Source organism: Petaurus breviceps, unplaced genomic scaffold (genome assembly GCF_028583685.1).
Source record: "Petaurus breviceps papuanus isolate PSGF00001 unplaced genomic scaffold, PetGlider_PUasm1.0 90895, whole genome shotgun sequence".
In the NCBI taxonomy this organism is placed as follows: Eukaryota; Metazoa; Chordata; class Mammalia; order Diprotodontia; family Petauridae; genus Petaurus; species Petaurus breviceps.
Genome location: NW_027187372.1, coordinates 6774885 through 6792237, shown reverse-complemented (window position 1 = coordinate 6792237; position 17353 = coordinate 6774885). Strand labels below are relative to the sequence as shown.

The window sequence follows — 17353 nt, the reverse complement described above, 5'->3', positions numbered from 1 at the left end:
GATACTGTCAAAGTGGTTCACTCAACTCTTATACCTGCCTATCTAATATTTACAGCAATCCCTAGGAATCAGTGTTCTGCAAAGTCTGGCACATGTGTACTGCTAGATGACATGTGGTAATTCAAAGGGGAAATTTCTTAACTTGGAGTTGAAGGCCCCCTACAAATTGATATGAACCTACCTTTCCATCCCTATTTCATGTTACTCTACACTTCAGTCACTCTAAATTTCAGCCAAACTGACTTAAAAGCTGCCCTCCAACCTCAGCTTTCCACTTCTCAAATGAGGGTCCTTGCCAGGCATTTCTTTCATGCATATAATGCCTCTTTCTGTATTTGCACCCTCACAATACTTCAAGGCTCAGCATGGGTGTCTGTCACAATCTCAGTAAAGGCTTCCCTCACCTCTCAAGTATTAGTGTTCTCTCCTTCCTCAAATATCTTTTCTTTACTTAACTGCATATAGGCTGATCACCACAGTAGACTATAAGCTCCCTGAAAGTAGGGACGATTTCATTTTAGTTTTACATCCCCACAGAGCCCAACAAAGAACCCTGACACATGGTACACCAGTATTTAAATGTAAGTTCTTGTGAAGTTGAAAACTGACACCCCACTTTATTCTGTATTATTTATTAATTATTGATTGAGAATAGTATCTAATCACTGGAATCAGAACTTAGGAATTAGTCTGATTTAAAAGACAGTTTGACAATTTCACATTAGAGTCTACAATATGCCTTTATAAGGGTTTTAACTTGCCCATTTCTCTGAGCTACAGCACAGACTCATTGCACTGATGTGGTCATAAAATGTTCTGCCTGACCATAGGCCTACCACAGGACCACTCTGGTGCACATTGTCAATGACATAGGGCTTTCTATAATTTCCAGAGAACGCTGACTAACTTTGTGCTTTCCCCTTACCATGAACTCTACAAACAACCTTTTGCAAGCAAATCTGCCTGATTATGCCAAAGGTAAGCCCACCCCACACTTTTACCAAGACTGCTCTGTCTGATCTAATGCATCCCTGGCCACTGAGGGGCTTTGGGAATCTCACTTACTAGCAATTACTAGCCTTGCTAACAAATGAGCATGCTCAGAACCTTGAACTTCAGTTTCTTTTCATCACAGATTTTTTATTGCAACAACTTACAACTAGATTTGAAAACATAAGTATTTAATTATGATCCAAGACCACAAAATTTTATGAGCATTATCCAAATACATCCAGTGACCTTCACATGAAATTGTATTTAATTAAAACAATACATACCCAAACCATACTGAGAATTGTACATATGCTGGTACCTACCCTGCGTAGGGCATTCTGAACATCTTTCCCAAGATCTGGAGTAGTAACAATAAACATTCCAAGAACTAATAAACCTCCTGGCAGCATTCTAGATACCTAAGTAAAGAAATTAATTAAAATATTAACTATAGCATAACGATTTTTGGTTTGTAATCAGTTTTCCTTCTTATTTGATATATTATTCATTCATTCTTCCATCCATTAAACAAGTATTATACTGAGCACCTACAATTTTAAAGCATTGTCCAAGGTGCTACAGAAAACTGATGTTAGTATCAAGAAATTTAGAAGGGGCGGCTAGGTGGAGCAGTGAATAGAGCACTGGCCCTAGAGTCAGGAGGACCTGAGTTCAAATCCGACCTCAGACACTTAACACAAAAATTAGCCATGTGACCTTGGGCAAATCACAACCCCAACTGCCCTCCAAAAAGCAAAAAAAAAAAAATTTAGATTAGCCAAGTGTGCTAAAGCCATTGAGTCCACTGTCCTCTAACTATTTTGGAATATCCTGTCTGTGATATCCATGCCATGGTATCCCTTATAATTGAAATCACCTTAAAAATATTTTTAAACAAAATAAGCATATACAGTAAGTATATACAACAAATTTTGCTTTACAGTAAGAAATAATGTAATGAAAAAATAATGAAAAAATTAAAAATCAACAAGTATAAGGCCTTAAAACTTACGGATAATCTATTGCTCTCATACAAAAGAAAGATCTTTACTGAAATAATTTTATCAGTTAATGATTAAGTTCAAAATAAAGAAAACTTTAAAGTAAATTCAAGATTTTTTGAACTTCCAAAAAAATGTCAGAAACTAGTAGTAAAGTGGACAATTTGCTCATTTATTTCATTAAAAAATGGGTGAATTTTACAGTATGTTTGGAAAATCCTCTTGAATCTTCCATATTAAATTTCAATGTACCTTTACTAACATATGTGCCTTTTACAAATCTAATCTAAATATTCCATATTGCTCTGGACTACATAATACAACTTTTATGGACCAGATTCACCATCCTAATTAGATTTGTCTTATGCCCACATTCCTATGTCCTCCTCAAAAGCATACTCCTATTTCTCATCATGGCATATAGATGACCCTGAATTCAAGAAGACTATGTCAATGAAATGACAGCTCTGGAAGGGTCTACTTAATGGAAAGGCTTCAAGTATCATTACAACAAAAACTATATCTACTTTCCAAGAAACAGACTAAGTAAATGTGAAGAGACTCTTCACTAATAAGCTGGTTATTAGATGATGAATTATTTGTCCATGATTAGGGTGAGTTTGCAGAGACTAAGCACACTACATACAGCTGGGCAAAGAAAATATTTTTAAAATAAAGAGTTCTTGGGGGAAAGAAAGAAGCTAAACTAAGATTAAAACTGATAGAAATAACCCACAAGGTAGCTAAGCTATACATGAATAAATCAGAATAAAAAACATTATTATTAATTGTATGTGCTGACAGTTTTTCAAAGTTGAGAACAAATATTATAAAATTTCAGCTTTGTATCATGAACCAAAATAAAATGGTGGCTTAATTTTGCATTGATATCTATCCTAGAACCACATATATGTAATATAAGCAATATTTTTTATTTATTTACATGTATATATGAAATATTTATGTATATTATAAATAGTACAACCTGACTGGCATGTGCTGTAATCCATTCTTCATCTAGGTCATCCAGCTGTGACTGAGAAGATCTTGCGTTTTCATTCTGCTCTTCTCTGGGTGGTGTTCTAGTGGCAAGAACTACATAATCCCTTTGTAAAGAACACTTAAAAAATAAAACACAAAGGGTAATTCTGTTTCTACCTTGTGAAATTTAATGCACACTTTTCTAAAACAAACTACATAATAAAGGTTAACAGCTTTTATATATAATCCTCCTTGTTTTTTTTATCTGTTGAAATGTTTGTGTTGATCACTTAAATTTACAATTAAAATATTACAAAAATAAAATAAAAATTATCAGTGACATCTAATTAAAGAATACAGATTATTCATAAACAGTACGAATGTGTCAGTTGATTAATTCATTTCGCTATTAAACTTATAGTGAAACAAATTTCTAATTTTTCAAATTAGTGACATACAATGATATTTAAAGCCTTAGCCTCATAACACTTTTGATTATAGAAAAGAAACACAAAACACTCATTAAGGAACAGTTGAACAAATTACATGAATGTAATGGAAACTTAATGAACAATAAATGACAAAAAACATGAAACCCAAGAGGTCTTGTATGACGGCCATTTCTAAATACGTGATCCAATGACCGTGATCCTATGAACCAGAATAGAATGAAGTGAGCAGCACAAGAAAAAAAATGGCAGAAAATTTAGAAAGTGACACAAAAACAGGGTAGTGTTCCCAAGTATAGTGTCAAATGTAATATGGGTTTTTTAAAAAATCATCTTTTTTTCTGTCCTTTTAATAATAATAAAAAAAGAATTTTAAAAAGCTTCAGTCTACAAGGTTTTCTGCTATTGAACTCACAGACTCTCAGAGTATGGAAGGGGCTCAGAAGTGATATAGTCCAACCCATGTTTGATCAAAATGTCCCCTCCTCCTTGTGGGGTGTGTTATCATCCAATCTTATGGCAAGAGTCCAATGAGGGGAAATCTATCACCTCCCAAGGCACACTATTCCACTTGTTAAAGTTTTTGACACAGCTTTCCTACTTGTTATACTTTCTTTTCATAATCACAAATACATTTTTTGAGGGACTTAACCTACAAAATTCTAAATAAAACAACATGATGATGATGGCATTACAACCAAGTATCAGTTGTATTTAGTGATAGTTGAAAATTGCATCTTTAATTTAAATCTATTTAATCCAAAAATTTCAGTATAGAAAAAATCTTGGCCTACCTCAACAAACCTCTTACTAGACCTAACAGAAAAATTAGATTTGAATTTGAACTGTCTTAATCACAAGTTTAGTGTTGGTATAATTAAAACCTTCAACAACTAAGAATTGGCTAAATCAATGGTTTTCAAATAAGAAGGAAAACTGATTTGTGTTAAAAACTGATTAACTATTAAATTGTTCAAATTCTTGGGCAAGAAGGAATGGGAGAATAAAGTCTTAGTTGAGAAGCTTTTCCAGACTTTCCCAGAATGACCAAGGTAGTCAATTTCATAGCTAAAATTCAAGGCCAGGTCTATTCTGGTTGCCAAGTCCAGTATTCTTTCCATCACATTCAAGTATAAGAAAATATCTGTCCACAAAGGAAGAGAAAAAAAAAATTTGAGCATTTAAGAAGCAAGGAAAAAAAGATAAACAGGAGAGAATGAAAGTGAAGATAATGTCAGTAAATACAAAAAACGAGGTAGAAAAATATACAGGAGGACAGAACAGACAGGCTTTAGAAGAAATTAATGAACTATACCACTTGCTTTCTATAATTAACATGATAAAAGAATATCTACAGAACTATTTTTCTGCTTAAACAGAAACTGTGCCTTAAAACAGGAGTGGAAAGAGAGGGAATGTACAAGTGGAAGTATGAGGAAAGGATGGTGTAGTAAAGGGAGTGCAAAGGGATGATTTTGCCTAAAATAAGTTCTAATTAAGACCCTGAGTATTCAATATGTTATATCACACTTTTAACCCCAAAAGCTAAGTTATATTAATGAATCTGAGACTAAAATATACATAGCTGTCCCATCAAAAAAATATACACACCTAAAATATACATACCTGCCCTATCAAAATACCAGAGACGAATGCCTTTTCTTGGTTGTTGAAGTTTAAAAGATATTGTCCAACAGCTTCTTCTACTATGTAGCTTCTTCCCATTATTCAAAGAATATCAATACTTTAATCAATATCAATACCTTAAATGTCTCAGATCTTTAAAAAGTTCTATAAATGAGAGAAGACAAAAACAAATAGAAATTATCATAGAACAACAAATAAAATAACAATATGGAGGAACACTGGTATTAAAAAAAGACGGGCCTATTGTTTCAGGAAGAAGGTAATGGCTTCAAAAGACTACAAACTCCTAGAGATCCTGGCCTGTTTTATTTTTGCTTTTGTAATTCCAACATCTAGCATAGTACCCTGCAAACAATCATCAATAACTTATTAAACACCTATGAAAACAAAAACTGTCCCTGACCTCAAGGAGTTTACATGCACACATTATAAGTACATACAAAATAAATACAAGGTAATGCAGAGGGGAGAGAGAAGATACTAGCAAATGGATGAGATCAGCAAAAGTGTAATGTAGGAGGAGGCAGTGTCTGAGCTGATATCTGAAGGAAACTAAGAATTCTAAGAGGCAGAGGGGAAGGAGGGAATGCATTGGAGGAGGTAATGATGTACATAAGGAACACCAAGAAGATTAGCTTTGTTGGACTGAGTGGCACATAGAAGACAATGAAAATGCTTATTGAATGAAAGCTGGAGTCATCAAAAGTTATAAACTTCATTCTTTCTCCCTTTATCAATATCCTTCTTAAACCATGGTGCCCCAAAGTAAACGTAACACTCCAGACATTGTCTGACCAGAGGAGAGTACAGAAGAACTATCACTTCTTATTCCTGAAAAAAATGTCTCTTAATGCAGTCTAATACATCATGAGGTTTTTTTGAACATGTGCATATTGCTGACTTATGGTGAACTTCTTCCTACACTAGCAGGTTCTCATTACCATAAGAGAACCTGAGACTTTGGGAGTCAGAAGTACTGAGGAACAACAATGATTGTACTCAATCACCATGGGACCTTAGAGAATGGAAGCTTTTATCAACTAGTCACTCCTCAAATGACTTAAGGTAACTTCCCTGATCTTGCTTTCCTTAGCCATGTCATTCAAATTCAGCATCTGCAGAGGTGACAAACTTCTCTTCCTCCTCTCCCAGTACTCTAATCCTTATCTACCTTGGTCCTATCCCCAATCTAAACAGCTACCAATGGGCCTGGATTCAGGAAGACCCAAGTTCAAATCTGAACTCAGATAGATACTAGCTGTGGGACATGGAGAAATCACTTTTTCTCTCAGTTTCCTCAACTGTAAAATAAGAATAATAATAGCACCTACCTCCCAGGTAGTTGTGAAGATCAAATGAAATAATATTTGTAAAAATGCTGAGCACAGTGCCTGGTATATAATAGGCACTATGTAACTCCATCCATGGTGTGCTGCAGTATCTTCCTTTTACTTCTCATTCTATTAAACCTTTTAGATCCCCTGCCCGTACTCTATTATTTAGCTCTCTTTATTTTGTATCTATTTCCAGTCCATTTCTATCTTCTTACAGTAACAGAAACCTAGTTTTCTCAAGACATTGCATCTCTGGCCCCGTCTCTAACACCATTCTCTTCCCTTACGGCCTCCAAAGTGCAGGATTCAAAGGAAGAGCAGGATGACTCCTACTGCCAGACCACCCCTTTCCCACCATCTTTCAGTAAACTTTCTTTCTTTGAAGATTACTTCATCAATCTTTATTACCCAGTCCAACTCCTAATTGCAGTCATATTATGTGAATAAATTTTTTGCAATCACATTGTAAATATAACATTTTTGCATGTCTTTTCCATTAGAATATAAACTCTTCAAAGGCAAGAATCTTCTATGTATCTATCCCCAGGCTTAGCAAGGTATCTAGCACATAGACAAATTTAATAAATGCTTGTTGAGTGATTAACATTGCTACCAAACTATTTTAGGCACTCACTCACTCTTGCTAAGCCTGCTATAATGGTCTGTTAATTGGTCTCCCAATCTCAAGTCTCTCCCCCCAATCTACTCAAGAGCCAGTGATTTTCATTTTAAGGCATAGATCTGATCAAATCACTGCCTGAATTTGTAGGGGGTCCCCAGTTAGCAGTTTCATGACTTTCTCCAGCTCCATTCAGCAACATGAGAATAGGGGCCAAGGCAGAGGATGGCAGGAGGAATACAAAGTTGGAATTTAGAAAGCACAATTGGCAAAAGGATAAAAGAGTAAAGGACGCAAGAGTTAAAGATAATGGGGAATTGAAATGGTTCACCTCTGAGTCAAGAGTGCAGGCAGTACAGTGGTGATGGCCTGGGAAAGAGCTGCACAGTAAGACTAGAGGGCAAAGTGAAGGGGAAGAACAGGCACTAAGGTCTTAAGGCATAGGACACTAATAAAAGATTATGATCTGTGAGTTCATGAATGTGGCTAATGGCAAGATGGGTAACAGTAAGATCAAGGGCAATGATAATAATAGTTAACAATTATATAGCACTTACTATGTGCCAGGCACTGTGCTAACAGTTTTGCAAATATCACCTTTGACCTTCACAACAACCCTGGGAGGTAGATGCTTTTTTTATCCACATTTTGCAGATGAGGAAATTGAGGCAAACAGAGGTTAAGTGACTTTCCTAGGGTCACAGCACTAGGAAATGCCTTAGGCTATATTTGAATGCAGGTATTACTGACTCCAGACCCAGCACTCTATCTGCCACTGTGCCACCTTGATGGCCTTTAAGATCATTCAGATCTGAAGTACAGACAGTGTGAAATATCCAGGAGGCAGGAGTTCAAGAGAGAACAGGTCTAGATATGAGGCTCAATCCACAAACATCTATAAGATCTATGTCATTCTTTCTTCTATTTCAGAGGTTTTTAAAACTGATAAATTTCTCAAGACTCCTCTACATTCTTAAAAATTCTTGAGCTTTTATGTGGGTAATATCAACTGATACCATATTAGAAATTAAAACTGATAAATTTTTAAATTATGTATGTTTATTTTAAAATAACAATAAACCCTTTTTAAGTGTTAACAAATATAATTTTTATGAAGTGACACTGTTTTAACATATTTTTTGCAAATCACTGAAGTCTGGCTTAATAGAAAACCTTATCAGTTTGTGCATTCAAACTGTTACATCTTATTTTGGTTGAAGTATATAAAGAAAGTTCAGCCTCAAAGAGAAATGTAGTTGGAAAAAAAAGAGTAGTATTTTAATGGGCAAATAATATCTGAGTAAGATTAAGAAAGCAGTTTTGACTTTGCAGACCCTGGAAAAGGTCTCAGTGATGAGGTATGGAGCTCTGGGAGCCCTCTCCAGCTCTCCTCGAGTCCTTGAGGTACAGGCTCTGGGAAACCCGCTTGAACTGATTAAATCGTCTTATTTGATGAGGCAATTGCATGAGGCAATAAGTCTTACATAGTGACTGAGCCCAAGCCTCAGTTACTAGACTTCTCACCCTTGAGCCTACCAAATATCAATCCACCCTTGAACTGGCCTAGCCCACCATAGTCTGTAGTCTCCAGGTAGCCTCAGCTACTTCCCACCCTTAATCACTCATTGACCTTATTAATTCCTCCTGAAGACCCTCCCTAAACTCCTCCTCTAGACCACCCCTAGATTTCTCCCACAACCTTCTCTATATAAGACCCCATCTGGTCTTCATGCTAGTGAGAGCTACATAGAATAGCCTAGCACAGACTTACTCTGTGTCTAACGCAAGCGAACTAGCGAACTTTTTTTTTTAAAGCAATCGGGGTTAAGTAACTTGCTCAAGGTTACAGGGCCAGGTGCTTCTGGGTGGGTGCTAAGTGTCTGAGCCCGGGATTCCATCTCCAGGTCATTCCGACACTGGAGCCCGTGCTCTTACTCGCTGTGCTACCTGGCCGCCCCCTGCAAGCAAACTTTTAATAAACTACTTTTCTTTGGCCGAGAGAAGACTTGAGTCGAATTCATTCGGCAGGACCCAACGTGTTGGTATTTTGGGGTCTCCAGAGCAACCCCAACCCTCTTTATGGGTAACCTCTTCATCAGAATCCCCCATACAGGGCGGCTAGGTGGTGCAGTGAGTAAAGCGTTGGCCCAGGGTGCCTTGTAACCTTGGGCAAGTTACTTAACCCCAATTACCCTCCAAAAGGCAAAAAAAAAAAAAGAATCCCCAATACGTACACAAACCATCTGAGAACTGCTCACCTATTTCAAAATCTAAGAAATGAAGCAATTCAATTTATAATTTTAAAATGTTTCCATAATACCATAGAAAGTAATGTTGGTTGATCAATAAACGTTTATTAAATACCTATTATGTTCCAGGCACCATTCTAAGCACTGGAAATACATAGAAAGATAAAGACAGTCCTTGCTCTCAAGGAGCTCACAGTCTACTGTGGAAACAACATACAAACAAGCTATATATGGGATAAATTGAATTAGAAGTCCTAGAATTAAGGGAGATTGGGAAAGGCTTTCTGTATAAAGTGGAATTTTAACTGGGACTTGAAGGAAGTTAGGGGTGCACATGAAGAGGGAGAACACTCCAAGCATGGGAGGAGCAAGGAGAGGTTTGAGGAAGGATGAAAAGGTTTGGAAGAGCCTGTTATGTAGAGTAGAAAACTGATTTAATTAGAGAAGTGTAAAAGGACTGCCTTGCAGCATAGAGAGTCTAGCTAAAGCTATGTTACAAATTTGTAATGGACCCAGTCAGCTTAGTTTTTGAGATTTTCTCCACCTTCATTCAGCTGTAGAATAAAAGCAACAGATGGTAGAAGTGACCCAAGGCTGAGGTTTGGCAGGGCAAGATCTACAAGATGATAAAGGGGCAAGGGACCCAAAAGAGGATGGTGTAGAGCTGAACTGATTCACTCAAAGGTCAAGATAGGGTAAGGAGCACAATGTAGCTAGTACAGGGTTTGGAGTAGCAACTGGAAGTTGAATGACAATAGACTGTGATCAAATAAGGGGATTTCAGAGTTTATGAACACAGACATGAACCATTTGTGGGTGGCAGAAAAATCAAGAGTAGGGCCATCTTTGTGTATGGAAGAAGTGGGTTTATAGAACAGTAAAATGTATTGCCTTTCTTTGAAACGAAGTTTGATCATTACTTTCCAAATAGCAAAAGGACATGGAATTGGATAGATCATATAAATCCTTCCTGACTTTCCAGTGCAGAAGCCCAATAATGTCAGCTAAGGGAGCAAAAGTGAACTTGAGGTTCAAATCATCTGCCTCTATCAGTGAATCTTCCTCTCTATTCTAATTACACAAGGCCTACTTAAGTTCATCTCCCCCCATCCTCGAAACCCATTTGCCTATTAACTCTGTCCTTTGAAATCCTCAGTCTATGCTCAATAGTCAATAAATCCTCAAATAATTCAACCAACACTCCTTCCACTCCTCAATGTAGCAAAAAACAGGCTCTCCTTTGAGGCTATCATGTCCTTTACAATCCTCTTCAGTGGAGGCCACTGATACCCACTTTTGTCTATCTACTCAGTCTATCAAGTTGAAAAATCTAGCATTATCTTTTGACTCTTTCCTCTCATTACTCTCAAATCCAGTCAGTTACTAAATCCTACTGATTCCGTTCCTTTCCCTCCAACCCATTTTTCTACTGCAGCCTGAATTGTTCTTATACATGTATCTGATTAAAATTCTTTTGAAAAAAATCTATTTTTAAAAAATCTTCAATGTCTCCCTAATTAAAATTTAAGTTCTTTAGGTTTTCCACCATCTGTCATCACCCTTTCTTTCTAGGATTACCTTACTCTCCTCCAAGCAATCTATGCTACAATGAAACTGGCCAGCCTGTACAAATTACAAGTCAACAAGTATTTATTAAAGCTAAGTGCTATGTGCTGGGAATAGAAGGATATGCAAAAAAAAAACACTCCCTCCTCAAGGAGTGGGCAGTCTAACCAGGGAGACAACATGCAAACAACTGTATAAAAAACACAGAAGAGGAAAAATTGGAGATAATCAGGAGATTGAAGGCACTAACATTAGGAGTGAGTGATCAAGAAAAGATTCTTAGGGGGCAGCTAGGTGGCTCAGTGAATAGAGCACCAGCCCTAGGGTCAGGAGGACCTGAGTTCAAATGTGACCTTACACACTTGATACACTTCCTAGCTGTGTGACCTTGGGCAAGTCACTTAACCCCAACTGCCTTTCCCCCCCCCCCAAAAAAAAAGAGAACAGATTCTTAGGGTGGAATTTTAGCTGGGTATTGAAAAGGAGCCAGGAGGCAAATGAGAAAAAAAATTTCAAGCATATTTCATAGTTAGTGAAAATGTCAAGGTCAGTGATAGATTGGCCTATGTGCAAGGATCAGCAAGGAAATTAGTGTTACTGGATCCCAAGGGAGGGGAGGATGGTGTAATAAAATCAGATACCCCCTATTCTTTACTTCTTCCTTATCTTTGCTCAAGCTGTTTATTCCTTGAATGTTTTTTACTCCAGTTCCTGTAGAATTCCTACATGTTCTTTAAAACCCAATTCAAATGTCGCCACTCATTCTGCCAAGTAAACAAGCATTTATTAAGCTCCTAAGAGGTATTAGACTGACTACCAAACTGAAGATCTACAGAGCCATTGTGCTGACCTCACTGTTATATGCCTGTGAAACCTGGGCAGTATACCAGCACCATGCCAGGAAACTGAATCGCTTCCATTTGAATTGTCTCAAGAAGATTTTGAAGATCACCTGGCAGGATAAGATACCATACACCGAGGTCCCTTCTCAAATTAAACTGCCAAGCATTCAAACTCTACTTCAGAGAGTGCAACTTGGATGAGTTTGTCATGTTGTTTGAATGCAAAACATATGCTTGCCAAAAAGACTATTTTAAAGAGAACTCAAACAGGCCAGACGTTCACATAGTGGTCAGAAGAAGTATATCTCTTAAGAACTCTGGAATTGGGGAGGCCAGGTAGCACAGCAGGTAAGGGCACAGGCCCTTGAGTTGGGATGACCTGGGATTGAATCCAGGCTCAGATACTTAGTACCACACCCAGAAATAACTGGCCCCTTGAGCAAGTTACTTAACCCCAATTGCTTAAAAAAAAAAAAATTCTGGAATTGATTGTGTGACACAGGAGACAATGGCACAGGACCATTCGGCATGCATGCCCACATCAGAGAAGGTACTGTGCTCCGTGAGCAAAGCAGAATTGAAATAGCTCAAAAGAAAAGCAAGATATACAAATTTAGAGTATCTACCCCAAATGTTTCACATGGACAATTTGTGCCCAACCTGTGGTAGAGCATTCTGAACTCATACTGGTCTGATCATCCGTAGATGGACACACTGAAACCTGACTCTAGAGAGTGATGTCATTTTGTTCCTCTTCAACAATGAAGGACAACAACCAATTATTCACCAGGCACAGTACTAAGTGAAGAGGATACAAAAAAAAAGAGCAAAAGACAGTCCCTACACCAAGGAGTTCACAATCTATTCAAAGAGCCAACATATAAACAAGAATGTAAAAAAAACCAAAATAACCTTACAAAGGATAAACTGGATAGTATTATCTCACGTCCCAAGGCAGAAATGACCTTTCCCTTCATATAACAGTTAAAGCATCTCTAGGATGCAGTTCAGCCAATTAATAAATATTCATTAAGCACTTACTACATCAGTACCAGGCACTGGGATAAGTTCTGAGGATACAAAGAAAGAAAAAAACAAGTGTTCCTGACCTCAAGGAGTGAGAGATCACAAGGAAAGCAGGTGACCCATACAAAGCATAAGAGTATAGGAATGGTGGATGGTAATCTCGGAAGGAATTCACGGGGAGAAGGGAAGATGGAGGATGTCTAGGAAAAGCCTCATGCAATTGCTATTTGAACCAACTCTTGAAATAGGCCAGGGAATCTAAGAGAAAGAGGTGAAGAGGTAAAGCACTCCACAAGTGAGACGGTCAAGTGCAAAGGCATGAAATACATAAAAAGGGACCCAAAACCCTTGGTATAGTTTTACGCTTTAAGAAATCTGTATTATAGAGGGTTTTGTGCATGGATCTTATGCTCCTAAACTGTCAGCTTCCTGAAGTCAAGGACCATTATCTTCTACGGTAACTAAAAAGACTACTTCACAGGGTAGGAGCTGAATATATACTGAATTGTATGCCAAGAGCCCCGAACAACCAAAACTCTTCAAACAATAGTATGATCTTGGGCAAGTGACTTAATCTTCCAGGTTATTCATTTAACCGGCCAACACTATTTTATACAATGGAGTGGGACTGGATATTCTTCAAGGTTCCCCTTAGCACCAAAGGCCAACATGTCACAACCGAAGTAGCACCCAAACCACCGTTTCCTCCTTTTAAGGTAAGTCAAGGTGGCAGAGAGAGCTGGTCCTCAGGGGTTCCAAGGTCCAGACTGCACTATTAAGCTGTGTGTCAGACTTGGCTCAACCACTGCCCCCCACCCCCAGGTCGGTTTCTTGAGCTGTACAAAGTAAGATATGGGACTAGAACTTCCCTACAGTCCCTTTCCCGCCTTCCCGGCCCCCGGCCCCGCCCCCCACTCCACCTCCGCCTCGGGGCCCGAGCAGATGTCAGGCTCTCGCCCTTCTGTTCTGGCCTCCTATTGCCAGGGCTGACTGCCCGACTCCGGGCAGCCTCCCCCTTCTCTCTCGAGCCTAGACTCCCGCCTCAGCCCCGTCGCGGGCTGACTCACATGTGGGGGGGATGCATGCGGCCACGGGCCCTGGAGGTGGGGACGGGGGCTGCAGCTACCGCCTCAGCAGCCCCAGCTTCCTCCCAAGCAGCTCAGCGTCACGTGTACAGACGGAAGACACCGCCTCCAGCCTCCTTTCCGAGCAGAGGGGAGGGGAGAGCAGCTGGCGCAACCTGATGACGTGAGTCGACAGTGTATTCTAACTGACTTAGGAAAACGGAGCCCCGCCCTTTACCCCAATCTTCCCCCCTGCTATAGGGAGGCCACCCCTGTCCCTCCCGCCCCCTTCCGGACGGCCATAAAGAGTGTGGCGGTAGCGGCACCAGCCCGCCCCGCCCCGCCCCGCCCCTCCGGGACTGATGCCCACTAGTGGCTCTCTGACTAGAAGCACCCGAAGACGACGACCCATGACGTCCCGAAGCCTTAGTGAAAAGGGCTCTCGGCTTCTTGGGGCGGGACGCGGGTTGACTAGTAAGTAGCACCACCCCACCCAGCTCCGCCCCGCCTCGAACACCGTTTTCACACACAGGAGGGCGGGGAGGAGGGGGAACTGTAGAGAAGTAAGAGGAGGGAGATAGAAGGGAGAAGGGGATTGGGTTCCAGGACTGTGCTGGAGTCTGAGGGTGGACAGGTAGTTGGGATGACGGATGAGGAAGAGAAATGGGAGGGAGGAGACTACTACATTTCCCGGCGTTCTGCCCGCATGAAGGAGGGAACAGGAAGGATGCGCGCGCATCCAAGAATCTGAGCCTCTTTCTGGACTCGGTTTCCCAGGGTACTCGAGAGAGTCTGACTGAGCACTAGCCGCGCGGGAGAAGGGGGAGGGGTGGGGCGTGCGCGCGCATCCCCGGGGCGGGGAGTCGGGGATTCCTCTCCAGCCTGTGTCTTGGCTTTCCAGGGTCCCGCCGAGCTAGCCTCAGGGAGTCGGGTGCGCGCGTGTGCGTAGCACGGGAGGATTCTGCGCCGGCCTCGGCCTCCCTGCCCTTGGCCTCGGCCCCCCTCCCAGCTCCTCCGCCTGGAGATCTGGACATTGGCAACATGGCGGCGGTGCTGCAGCAGGTCCTCGAGCGTCAGGAGCTGACCAAACTGCCCAAGCCCGTCCAGGTCAAATTGGAGAAATTCCTGGCGGACCAGCAGAGCGAGATCGATTGCCTGAAGGGGCGGCATGAGAAGTTCAAGGTGGAGAGCGGTGAGTGGCCCCCCGAACTCCCCTTTCGAGTGACCCCGCTCGAGGAGCGCTTCCCGCCCCCTCCCCTCCCTGGGCCTTGCGTGGGAGAGCTGCGGGACTCAGCATCAGGGAAAGGCCTTCTCCACTCGGGGCCCGGACGCGCGCATCCGCGCTCAGCCCCTGCGGGGTTCCAGGATCCGCCCCCTCCCAACCTGGGCCTCTTGGAGGTGATTTCCCAGGCAGTGTACACCCAATATTAGTATAACTTTGAGGGTCATCCAGGCCAGCCTGTGTATTTTATATATGTGAAAAACCGAGGCCTGTCCTTCTGCTGTAGAAATATAACGTAGCAAAGCTAAGATTTGAATACAAATCAATTGACTTGTTTCAGTCTTCCATCATACCGTATCGAGGTAAACTGATGGGCTGCCTGGTTCTGTAAAGAATACGCTTTAAGCAGCAATCATTCAATCAACAAAGCATCTGTGGGCCAAACAATAAGGATACAAATACAAAGAATGAAACACATAGGACAGAAGTCAGCTGTTGAAGCTGAAAAATATAAGAACGCATGAAAAATATAAAGAGAATAAAATTACAAAGTAATTTAGGAAAGAAGGGTACTAGCAGATGGAGAAATCAAGAAAGACCTCAGGTAGAAAGTGATACTGGGTTGGTGTCTGGGAAGAATGAGATTCTTTAAGACAGAAGGAGGGAATAAGTTAACCTGGTGCACAGGCAGAGAGATGGCAGACAGTGCTGTGACTAAGGCCATTTTGGCTGAATGTCAGTGTGAGGAGGGAGAGTAAAATCCATTGAATCTGGAAGGATAAATTGGACCTAGATTGTAAAGAGCTTATATGTTATTCTGGAGGCAATGGAGGAGCACTGTAGTTTATTACATAGGGAAGTGCTGTGGGGGGAACTATACTTAAACGAATATCATTTTGGCGGCAGTAGAGAGAGACTTAAGGCATGTGAGGCTGTTTTGTTTAAAAACAAAATCTAGGAAAGAGGTAAAGAGGACTCGAACTAAGGTGGCTGAGAGAAGGGGTCAGATGTGAAAAATATGGAGATAGAAATGGCAAGATTTCGCAGTTGATTGGATATGTAAAAAGAGAGGTTTGGGAATCTAGGATGGTACCAAGATTACAAATGTGGGAGGACTGGAAAAATGATTGTGTCTTCCAACAGATTGGGGAGTATTGGAAGCTGGAAGAGTTTGAAGGGAAATACTGAGTTTGAGATGTCTATGGGAAACCTCTAGTGCGAACTGTTCATTAAGCATTTGGTGATCCTGCACTGAAGTTCAGGGTAGATACTGGGGATAGATTTGTAGATCTGGAAGTCACTTACATAGATACAGTAATTAAACTCATGGTGCTGAAGAGGTCATGAAAGGAAGGAAGAGAAGAACAAGGTGATGCTCATGTTTAGGGGAGGTGAAATGGATAATGAACAAAAAAAAAAACAACATAAAAGGAGAAGTCAGTTAACAGGCGAACCAGAAGAAAACAGTGTCACAAAAAAAAAACCAAAGAGGAGAGAATATCCAGGAAGGAAGAGAAGGGTGATCAACAGTATGAAATGAAGCAGGTCAAAAAGGCTGAGGATTAGTCTTCAGAATTGACAATTAAGATACCATAATTTTGGAATAAGCAGTTTCAGTTGAGTAGTAAGACCAGAAGCCAGATTGCAAAGGTTGAGAATAATAGAAGTACTGATAACTTTTTTCTGGGAGTTTAGCTAAAAAGGGGAGAGGAGATACAGGGCAGTAGCTTAAGGAATGGTAGGTTATTTTCATGATGTAGAAGACTTGGACATGTCTAAAGACAGTAGAAAAGTTTGGAAGATTATATAAAGAGGTTGCTATCTTCTGGAGAAGACAGGAGAGGGGAAGAGATCAAATGTGTGTAGAGTTGTTGACCTTAGCAAGAAGAAGAGCCATCTCATTATCAGAGACTGGAGAAAAGGAATCGAGAATGGGGTCCAGAGATTTTGAGATGAAGAGAGAATTTACACTGAATGGCATACTACAAAATGCCTCAGATCAGCAAAATTATTAAAACCTTCCCTTACAGAAGACTTAGTTCATTTGGATTATCAATTCATCTAAACCAGAATTGCTTCATCTTTTTTGTGTTACAGACTCCTTTCATAATTTTTTAAACAATAAATTTCAGTTAAAGATTAGGCAAAGTAAAGATGTGGTATTTTGTGTTTTTTCCACCATCTAAAATTAACAACCCTACCCCCTGAAATCTGTTCCCCTTAGCAGTATGTAGACCCTAGATTAAGAATCTATGTTTTAAACCATTTTGCCACCTAGTTCTTGCATTCCCATTTTCTAGTGTTCTACATAAAGGGGCCATTTTTTACTGGGTCAGTCTTTATACTTCATACTTATCCCT

General features: G+C 40.3%; 2 protein-coding genes across 5 annotated transcripts in view; one reads left to right on the top strand and one right to left on the bottom strand.

Moving 5' to 3' along the window:
- ODR4 (odr-4 GPCR localization factor homolog) overlaps positions 1–13926 on the bottom strand; it is a 53622-nt gene extending 39696 nt beyond the window's left edge. Inside the window, exons 1-4 of the mRNA XM_069074434.1 lie at positions 13775–13926; positions 5051–5215; positions 2980–3114; positions 1317–1412 (exon numbers count right to left, since the gene is read on the bottom strand). Coding sequence (XP_068930535.1) covers positions 1317–1412; positions 2980–3114; positions 5051–5149 — 330 coding nt within the window. The 5' untranslated portion in view covers positions 5150–5215; positions 13775–13926. The remainder of the gene's footprint in view (positions 1–1316; positions 1413–2979; positions 3115–5050; positions 5216–13774) is intronic.
- Positions 13927–14098: 172 nt separating this feature from the next.
- The window catches only part of TPR (translocated promoter region, nuclear basket protein), a 76695-nt gene continuing 73440 nt past the window's right edge, over positions 14099–17353 (top strand). For 3 of the 4 annotated variants that reach the window (XM_069074430.1, XM_069074429.1, XM_069074431.1), the window contains exon 1: positions 14673–14963. In XM_069074430.1, coding sequence (XP_068930531.1) covers positions 14813–14963 — 151 coding nt within the window. In that variant the 5' untranslated portion in view covers positions 14673–14812. Of the gene's footprint in view, positions 14246–14672; positions 14964–17353 lie in introns of those variants that run through there. The other variant, XM_069074428.1, reaches the window with a different exon arrangement.